Raw genomic sequence first — 9,842 nt, 5'->3', positions numbered from 1 at the left:
GGGGGTCTGTCCTGTTTCTTGAGCGGTAAGTGCAGAGCCAAACGGTGCTTCTCGGGGTCTCCAGCCAAGTTCTCTTAATGGGACAGGACAGTGAACGGCAGGATTGATGACCTCCAAGGAGCCTTCCTGCTCTGAATTCTTCAGTTAAGGCTTCCTACCCTAGGGAGAAGGCAGGCCGAGAGAGATTGTAGGGGGGCTGGGCTGGGGGCACAGTGGCTGTGTTGGGAGAGATTTAATGTGGCAGCCAGAGGGACCCAAGAGCAGGCTGACTGCCCCCCTTCTCAGAGCCAAGCTGGGAAGCTGCCAGATAGTTGATAAAGAGTGCTGGCTTCCACTCCTGCCTTTGCTTCTCATTTGCTGTGTGGCCTGGGCAAGGTGTAGCCTCTCCAGGCCTCAATATCCTTATCTGTAAAATGGGAAGTTTCATCTAGGTTGGAGCTGCTGACATGATTTGCTTGGCCTGGACAGTGTTTCCATTGGAATTTCACATAAAAGTTCAGATTACTGGTTTCTCTTGAAAATTAGAAGATCCAGCCTCATGTGGAATCCACCTTCCACATCTGCTCCATCCCCACCAGCCCACCTCACTCACATGATGTGCCTAGCTAGGCCTGTGAGCATTGGAGTTTGCAACATCTCCTCCTCCCTGTGCCCCCCGCCCCCATTAAACCCAGGCTCTCCTCTCTGGACTGAATTGCGGCTGTGCCCTCCTCCAACCGAGGGCACCCCTGGGCTTCCCAGCTCCGTGGGTGCCAACAAGGAGGGGCCAGGTTCTGAAGAATCCCACCTGTTTTGTTGGCCCTCTCCCTTCCCCACCTCCATCCAGCTCTGCCTCTTACCATTCTGCCTCACTTTCCTTCCCGGGCAGTGTGGAGTCTACACTTCCATGCCCCTCAGCCTCTGCCCCCACCCCCAGGAGGCCCTATGACCATGCTTATGACCTTGCTATTCTGGGCCTTGCGTCCTGTTGGGAGACGGACAGGAGACAGCTGGGCTCACAGGCCACCCAGCCTGGGGGCTAGATGGGGGAAGCCTGCTGTCTCTCCTGGTTTTGTCTAATCGCTGGGGCTACCCCAAACCTTGGCCTCAGGAGACTGGGGATAGGATTGGCCTTGCAAAGGGCGGGGGATGGTTTGGGGATCTGGATGCTGTGTTCTCAAAGTGAGATGGCCAGTGAAGGCTGTGGCGCCCCAGGGTAAGCAGGACCTGATCCTCTCCTAATCTAGCAGCAACTGGTGCTGCGAGGCTCCCCCCTCCCCCTAAATCCTGCCAGCCCTCAGGGACTTGCCTTCTGAAGATGTGCGGGGGAAGGGCACGAGGGCCTCCTCACCGCCCCCCCCGCCCGCAGCACCCCCGAGATTTGCATGCCTTGGCTGGAGGAGCCTAAGACACTTTCCCTCTAAGCCTGTCTATGGATGGTTCAGCTGAAGTTCGGAACTGGTGGGGGATTGAGCAGGCTCTGTCTCTGTGTCCTTCAGAACTACGCCTTTCCCATTCTCAGCTTCAGTGCTCAGCAGGGGATGAACACCTTCCACCTCTGGGCCTGGAGACCCTAGGTGAGGCCTCCAAGAGAGCACGCGCCTCCATCCCAGTTCACACCCAGCCTCCCTGATGGTGATCCTTTGGCAGCTCTTGGCTGGTGGCTTTCCCTCTCTGGCTTGTTTCCCCTCTGGGACGCTGGGGGAGGCAGAAATGAATAACCTTACAGGGCCCTGTTGGCAGCAGTGCCCTGTAAAGCCTGCCTCCTTTCCTCGGCCTCATGCTCTCCAGTCCCTTGAAGCTGAAATCTGTCCAGTCTTCTCCCCCTTCTCCATGTTTGGGCATTCCTGCTCCTTTAAGACAGTGCCCCTGTCACTCCTCTAGGTGGTGGCGGGGAGAAGCCAGCCAGCACCAAAAGGCTTGGCAGATGCTGAGCCTGACTCTGGCCTAAGAAGGTGGGTGCTGAGCCAGGTGGAGGATGTGACCCCCAACACCTCACACCATTGTCCGAGCCCTCACACCCGCACATCGCAGCAGGATTCTGCTTCAGGGAGGGGTCTGTTGGACCCATGGAAAGGGAGAAGGAAGGAGCACCGTGTCCTCAACTCACCCAAGGGGCCGCCCTCCCCCAGGTCCAGGCAGAGGAAAGGATGGGTATGGGAGGCTAAATCCTTCGGTGCCATCCACCCATGCTGGCCTACCCAGCCCCCAAAAGTGGGGCTTCCCTTTCCTTTGCCCCGCTGTCTCCTGTGCCATTGTCTGCTTAGGAACTTGAGTGCCAGACGGCAAAGCGACCTTGAGAACCCTTTCAGTGGCCTATACCCCTCACTGTTCATTTCAGGAAACTGAGGCCTAGATGGAGGAAGGACTTGAGGCCAAGGCCATAAGCCTGCTTCCCCTCACTGACCTCTCACCATTCTCTCATTCAGCCTTTCTCTCCTCTGCCCTCCTTTACTCCCCTGCCCACACCCCATGCTACCCTCTTGTCTGTTCCTCCCGCAGCTGGTAGTAACCAAGAGACGCCCCTATCCCAGAGGAGGGATGGGGGTGGGGTGTTCAGAGCAGCTGCTTCTCTGAGGAAGCTGATACTGAGGCCAGCCGCTCAGCAACAGCTTGTGGCTTTGCACCCAGCCCTGGGCCCCCACCCACCTGGCTGCCGCATGCCAGCTCCCTGCTGTCCCTTTTCCCCACTGCTCCTCAGACTTCCCTCTGACCCTGGCAGCCCTGTCTCTATTCCCCCAGCTATGACTGTCCTTATTTCCCCGAGACCTGTCCCCATCAATCTGCCCGCTGTCCATTCCTTTGGTCTGGAGCCTCTGCTTTATCCAGCTTCCCCGAGCCCCTTCCCTTAATGTCCCTTCCCTCAGCCCTCTGCCGACAGGGTGTGCCCAGGGTATGCCTGAGCACACAGCTCCGATCCTCACTCCCTTTGAGGACCGCTACTTCAGGGCCAGGGCGGAGTGCAACCACACGCCACGTGGCGTCTGCCATGTAAACCCCGTGGGTTAAAGAGAGCACGGTGTGGGATGAGGTGACCCTTATTCCATGACTTGGGGTGACCCCTGCCCCCATTCTGAAACATTGATCCCTCTCCCTCTGCCATCAGCACATTCTATAGGCTCTTGGGTTACCCGGCTGCCTGGGTATCCCATTTTCTTGGTGGGGGGGATTCCCTGTCAGGGATGCGGGCCCTGAAGGCTCTGTTCCCAGTGGCTGAGTTAGAGCGATGGGGAGGGGGGGTTTAGGGGAGAGACAGGCAGTCCTGGCTTTGCTCACCAGGGCCTGGACACTAAATCCCTTGTTGATGGCTGCGGCATCCCCTCCCTAGGGTAGGGTTACCATCTTCTGCCCTGTCCCCTTGACCCTCTCCCCTCCCTACTTCCCCTTGTCCCTCTAGAGCCACTTCCTCTTGCCCCCAAGGGGTGTTCTCCCCCTTTTCAATCCCCTGAGGGTTGGAGTATCTCTGCTGCCCTTTCAACAAGGTAAGTGAGAAAGGAGGAGACTGGGGCAGTAGAAACAGGCAGGTTCAGGGGGATGAGACGGGAAGGGGACACAAGGAAAGGGAACGGTGAAGGCCTGAGAGGAGAAGTGGGCTTAAGGGAAGAACTGGAAGGGGTGAGGTTGGAACAGGAGATTCAGTGCAGCTGAAGAAGTCGAGGCAATTGTGGGAGGGCTCAGTAGCAGAAGACAGAAAGTGAAGTCTCTCTCTGCACCCCCCTTCCCTGGGGCTGGGGCCACCTTAGCTTCCCTCATGAGTGACATCTCGGGCTGCAGCCCCACTGTTCCCCCTCTGTCAGCAGAAATATCTCTCTCTTCTGACCCCTCCTGCTAGAGTCTCAGCCAGCCAATCCCTGATCTGGGGGAGGGGGGAGCCTGCCCCCCCTCCTTCATAAGGACCAGCTGGGGGCTGGGGCAGGTGGCCGGCTGCTGCAAGTGGAACGGGGGTCAGAGCTTCGTGGAGGGAAGAATAACTTGGGGGGGCAGGAGAGAAAAAGGAAGAAACCCAGACAAGCAGGCAGGTGGACACGCTGAAGAAGGCCCCTGACGTGTGAGAACCCCCCAGAAGGAACACACCGCCCCCTGGCCCCCAGGAAGGGAGCACGATGGAGGCTGCACACTCCAAGACCACAGAAGAATGTCTGGCCTATTTTGGGGTGAGCGAAACTACAGGCCTTACCCCGGACCAAGTTAAGCGACATCTGGAGAAATACGGCCACAATGGTAAGTGTCCCTTGATGGACACACACACACACACACACACACACACACACACACAGACTCACACTCAAACACACTGGAGCCTCTCCCTCCAGGGTATCTTAGGGAAGAGGTAGGACATGGTACAATGACTGCAAGGGAGGGGAGGATACTGAGAAAACAGGGTCCCTGAGACCCTGATTTTTGGGAAGTTTTATGGGATAACCCTGGTGAATCTCAGCTGCACTTTTGGTGGCCTGATTCTCTTACCTTAGCCACGAAGTCCTGGGTGTGGGCGGCATTAGACTGAACGCCAAATGAATATGTCCCTTTCTTCTTTTTCCCTGGGCAGAGCTCCCTGCCGAGGAAGGTAAGTTACTGGAAGCCCTGAGCTCTCATAAATGACACCTCCTCCCCAGCGTGCCCCACTCCCTTCTCCCTGCCCTTTCCTTCCAATTCCTGGGGCAATTGTTCCTCCCCAAAGGTTAGAGTCTGGCTGGGGGCAGAAGTTTCCAGGCACTTTCTCCTTGAGGCATCCAGTCCTTGAACAACTGCCCACCACTTTGAGGAGCCTGTTTCTGGACTCCGGGCCAGCTCCTCTCAGCCCTTTTCTCAGTACCAAATGGCCTGCCTGCGTCTCGAGTCCCAGCCATTCATCCGTTAGACCTTAACCCCGGGGACCCCTCCCCTTGCCTCTTCCCTCAGGGAAGTCCCTGTGGGAGTTGGTGCTAGAGCAGTTTGAAGACCTACTGGTGCGGATCCTTCTCCTGGCCGCCTGCATTTCCTTTGTAAGTGTGGGAGGGCATCTGGGGGCAGGCTGGGAGTGTGGGGTGTGGGTTGGGGGGATCTGGAGAGTCTGCTGGCGGGCAGCTCCAAATCATCGGCTCTTGTAGACCAAACATTCAGCATCCTTTTCTACAGACCAGAAATGAGGGAGGTGGGGTGACGCTGATTTGTATACTCCTCTGTCCTCCCCCACACCCCGCAGGCAGGTTTTATTTTAAGCTTTAAGGGTGTTCTCAGCCAAAACACTGAAGTTAAGCCTCCCCCAGAGCTTCAAGGGCTCCGAGGGCTCGGGTTACCCCACGGAGCGCTCGGCTCCGCGGCTCCGGCTCGGACGCTACTGCTGTTCCCAGGCCACCGCTGCTCCCAGCATGCCCCGGGGGCGCACGCACTGCTTCACCAATCCCGGGGCATCCTGGCGCCCCTGCCCCGCCCTCCTGACGCTGATTGGTCGAGGCAGAGACTCACCTCGTAGCGGCGGGAAAGAGCTGCTGGTGCGAGGGTGACTCAAAGAACCAGAGCCTCACCTCCCCACTCACCCCATCAGGGCTAGAACTCCCAGGATCCCCCTCGTCACCTACCTGGCCTGACCCTCCCCTTCCCCCTCACAGCCTCAGGGCTGCCCTCACCGGGTCTCAAGGCCCTGCCACCTCTCCTGCGCTGGAGCTCCCCTCCACACCCACCATCCCAGCAGGCCGGCCTGCATTTTGGAGTTTCTTCCTTAACATCTTAATGGTCCTGGAAGACAAGACTCTGGAGGCAAAAAAGTTTCCCTGTCCCCTGGTGTCTTTAGTGGAGGCCCCTTGGGCCCCTGAGTGCTAGCTGGCAGGGCCTCACTTCTCCCTTCTCGGATTTGCTCCTTGACATTTGCCTGAGGCTGTTGCCTGGCAGAGGCAACAGCTGGGGTGGGGTGTGCACAGGAGGCCCCGTAACACTATACGCCACTCCTGCTCCCTCATGAAATTGGAGCTCCCCTGCTTTGGGCTGTTGGGGGAGGGCCGTGTGTGGGCCGGCCGCCTGCGAGGACCACAGGGTTTTTCCTACTGAGTTTTGGCTCCCAGGGGATGGATGTGGCTGCGGGGGTAGTTGGCCTGGGTGTCCCCTGAGCTTCGTTTACAAGCCAGTAACTTGGTCAGGGAAACCTGAAAGCATTCCCAGTTAATCCCCTAGCTGTGCATGTCTGTGCCGGCCTGCACCCACTGAATAACAGTAGTGGCCGTGCTTATGTGAGTTTGAGCTGTGGAGCACGTGGACCCTTAAAGGGCTGTGGGGCTGCAGTGCCCCCATGATGCCCTGCCCCGTTTGCTCCTGCACATGTTCTCACCTCCATTTCCTCTCCTTACTCGCTTGAGGGGCTTTAGTACCTGTTATTCTCCCTTCCCTTGCTCCCCAGGTGCTGGCCTGGTTTGAGGAAGGCGAAGAGACCATCACCGCCTTTGTTGAACCCTTTGTCATCCTCTTGATCCTCATTGCCAATGCCATCGTGGGGGTTTGGCAGGTTAGCTTTGACCCCGCCTCATTCCTTCACATCCTGACACTGGACATGAGGCCAGCCTCCCTCCCTGTCTCCTTCTCCTCCATCACTTACCCTGGGCTTGCCTTGTTCTCTGGTCCTTTTGCCCAATTCAGGAAAGGGACAGAATGTTGGAAAGAGGCAGGAGACTGGTGTTCCCACTGTCACTTGCTGGTTGTACAACCCTGGGCAGTTTCCTTCCTCTGAGTCTCAGTTGCCTCATCCATAAAATGGGGCTCATAATCCTATCCCTCAGAATGGTGGTGAAATTTAACAAGATGATGAGTGTGAAAGCGCCCAGCCCTGTGTCTGGCATAAAGGAGGATCTCAGTAAATGCTAGTTTGATGTACTTCTTTCTCTTACCTTATACCACCCTCTGCTTTTCCTGTCCCCTGCTTTCTGATTTTCTTTGATTCTCCTTCCTTCTCTCCCCCAAACCTCCTTACCTGTTCTCAGCTGTGGGTGATGGTTTCCTTAACCGTCATGTGGGGTTTGTCTGCTCCCCTGGGCCAGGAGCCAGGACTGCATAACCTGCCTCCTTCTCTGTGATGCCCGTACTTCCCCCAGGACTCTGGCCCCTGCTCCTCTATCCCTACACCTCCCCATCCTCCCTGACCAGTCCTCTGTCATTCCACGACCTTCCTCCCTCTGCTGACCCTCCTCTCCTCAACCCTGTCCCCCCAGGAAAGGAATGCAGAGAATGCCATTGAGGCTCTGAAGGAATATGAACCGGAGATGGGGAAGGTCTACCGGGCTGACCGCAAGTCAGTGCAAAGGATCAAGGCTCGGGACATTGTCCCCGGAGACATCGTGGAGGTGGCTGGTGAGTGATGGGGACGAGTGGTCCAGGATGGGTTCGAGGCCAAGAAGATGTGCATGTTGGGGGCTGGTCGGGCCCTGATCCCCAGTGCCCAGGAGGTAGCCAGGATGGTGGAGTCTCTGCTTCTCCTTCCCAGACTCCTCAGGAGGTCACCCCAGGGCACTGTGGCCACAGCACCCCCTCTCCATCAGAGTCTCAGCAGGAACAGCCAGTCCTGTCCCTGACGCTGCAGGCAGACCCCTGCTCCCCCTCCTCTCACCCAGCACTTGCAAGTAACAGGTGGAACCCAGTCCCTGCCAATGGCCCTGTCTCCACCCCCCTCCTGAGGCCTGGCTTCCCTCTCCTTCCACCCACCCCCAAGCTTGGTCAGCTTTAAATCTTGACCTCTCGGTACCCTTGAGGCTTCTCAAAGGGGAAGGAGCAAGGGTAGAAGGGAGGAGGGGGGCCAGAGGCTCAAGCCCCCGACCATGTAAGGGAAACTCAGGCCCCAGCAGAGAGCACGGGACTGGGAGGAGGGGAGCTCAAGGAGGGCCCCGCCTCTCCGGTGAGGGACACTTAATGCCTGACCAGGGAGGGGTGGGGGCCAGGAGGCTAAGATTACTGGAATTCTGCCCCCTTCAGCGGTTTTTATATTTGCCCTGTGCAGGCCTTTCCCACGTCTCCAGGCCCCTGGCATAGGAAGATGTGTCTTTCTAGGCCTACTTCCCTCCACCAGATACCCAAGTCCCCACCCTGGGAAGCTTGGTGACAGGGAGGGCGGGTGGGCTGAAGACTCCAGTGCCCCATCACAGGGCCGTTCTGCCACGGTGACAGTTTGGAGTCAGCGCCATGAATGTCTATAAATATCACTTCAGTTTGGGTGACAGGGTGTCCCGCCCAACTCCATTGCCGACCTCCCCCCCTCCTCCATCAGCTTCCTCTGGCACTGGAGGAGGAAGCTTGGGGACAGGAAAAGGAAAGCAGTCAAACCCCATCCCCAGGACCATCCTTGGGACCAGGCGGGATGAGGCTGGGAGGCAGCTGGCTTCCTTGGAGGCCTCTAAGTCTGGTGGGGCATCTGCTGTGTTCCCCAGGAAGTTTCCTGTATGGACCCCCTCCTTCTGTGCACATCCCTTGCCCTCCCCCCTCCCCCCTCCCCCCTCCCTGTTTTCTCAGCTCTCTGCTATGTATGGCTTCCTCCGCCCCCCTCCCAGAGCCTTGTTTCCTGCAGACTCCCCCTCTCTCCTGCCTTCTCCCCTGCTCACTCACCGTGGCTTACTGCCTTCCCCAGATACTCAGACCAGGGCCCGGCAGGCTTCTGATGTGTGTCCCATCCCCTCCACGTGGACCTGCCAGGCCTGCACCCTCTGCCTGCGCTGCTCCTGCCTCTCCTCCTGCGTCTGTCCTTCTCACACTTCCCTCTCCTGCTTCTCACTCCACCTTTTGTCTGGGTTGACACTGATTTTCTCAATTCCCATATTTTCCTCCTGTTTCTTGCTGCCTTCTCTGGCTGTTCCACTTTGTTCTCCACGGACGCAGGTCTGTGAGACTTACCCTCTTTTCTCTAGTTCTTTTCTTGCCTGTCCCTCCCCACCTTTCTCCCTCCTGTTTCCCTCTCTGTTTTGCTCTCTCCTGGCCTCGGTTTTAGTTTCTCGTTAGATGACAGGATTGTCCCTGATTTTCCCTGTGTCATTCAGGGTCCATTTATTGAGCACATACTGTGTGCCCAGACCTCCCCCTTGCCAGGCTCACAGCCTGGTAGGGAGAGAAACATTCATCAGGGCGGACAATTGGAGTGAGTGTTAGAGGGAGATGCTTGCTTGGGTGACAGGAGCACAGCCCGGGTGAACTCCCTGAGATGTGAAGGATGAGGTGAGGTCACGAAAGACTGGGTTTTTCTTAGGAAGAAAGAAAACTCCCATCTCAACTGATTTCACTCTCCTCTCGTCTCTCCACAGTGGGGGACAAAGTCCCTGCAGATATCCGAATCCTCACCATCAAGTCCACCACCCTCCGGGTCGACCAGTCCATCCTGACAGGTCTGCTGGCCAGGGTCAGGGGATGCATCAAGGGGGAGGGGGATGAGGATTTGATGAGGGAAGAGCTGAGTGGACAGACAGGGATGAAAGGGGACCCTCAGCAGTAGGGCCCCCTCCTGGCCCCATAGTGGCAGCGACATCAGCCCTGCTCAGCTTTGCCCACTGCCTAAGCCTGGAACACAAGGGTTCATGGGAAATGGCGGGATGTTTGTCCCCATTTCCAGATGGCCATCAACCCGTCCCTTCCACACGGACATACGGACACGCTCACCAGAGAACTATCCTGCCTCCTCAGAAGCCCCCAACTGAGGAAGTAGAGATTCTGGGATAGGATGCAGGGTTCAGATACACTTAAAACCTCAGCTGCTTCTCCATTTGTCCTGGGAGAGAGAGGGCGAAGAGCCAGTGAGCATGCTCCATGGTCCAAGGAGGCAGGCTGGCCCAGGGTGATTGCCTGAGCTCCTGCCGTTCGGGTGAAGGAGGCAAGGTCCCAAGGGTGGGGGCCTCTCCCTCCCAGGAATGTGCTCTCCA

The 9,842-nt window shown here is 57.6% G+C and overlaps 1 protein-coding gene across 6 annotated transcripts in view; it reads left to right on the top strand.

Annotated features, from left to right (window-relative positions):
- The first annotated feature begins 3,362 nt into the window (after positions 1–3,362).
- The window catches only part of ATP2A1 (ATPase sarcoplasmic/endoplasmic reticulum Ca2+ transporting 1), a 17,354-nt gene continuing 10,874 nt past the window's right edge, over positions 3,363–9,842 (top strand). For 2 of the 6 annotated variants that reach the window (XM_059038179.2, XM_059038180.2), the window contains exons 1-6: positions 3,878–4,200; positions 4,529–4,546; positions 4,882–4,964; positions 6,353–6,457; positions 7,158–7,296; positions 9,231–9,311. In XM_059038179.2, the coding sequence (XP_058894162.1) occupies positions 4,083–4,200; positions 4,529–4,546; positions 4,882–4,964; positions 6,353–6,457; positions 7,158–7,296; positions 9,231–9,311 (544 nt within the window). In that variant the 5' untranslated portion in view covers positions 3,878–4,082. Of the gene's footprint in view, positions 3,462–3,779; positions 4,201–4,528; positions 4,547–4,881; positions 4,965–6,352; positions 6,458–7,157; positions 7,297–9,230; positions 9,312–9,842 lie in introns of those variants that run through there. The other 4 variants (XM_059038181.2, XM_067011789.1, XM_067011788.1 and 1 more) reach the window with 3 other exon arrangements.

This window comes from Kogia breviceps, chromosome 14 (assembly GCF_026419965.1).
Source record: "Kogia breviceps isolate mKogBre1 chromosome 14, mKogBre1 haplotype 1, whole genome shotgun sequence".
Classification (NCBI taxonomy): Eukaryota; Metazoa; Chordata; class Mammalia; order Artiodactyla; family Physeteridae; genus Kogia; species Kogia breviceps.
This window is presented reverse-complemented; position numbering and strand designations above follow the sequence as displayed.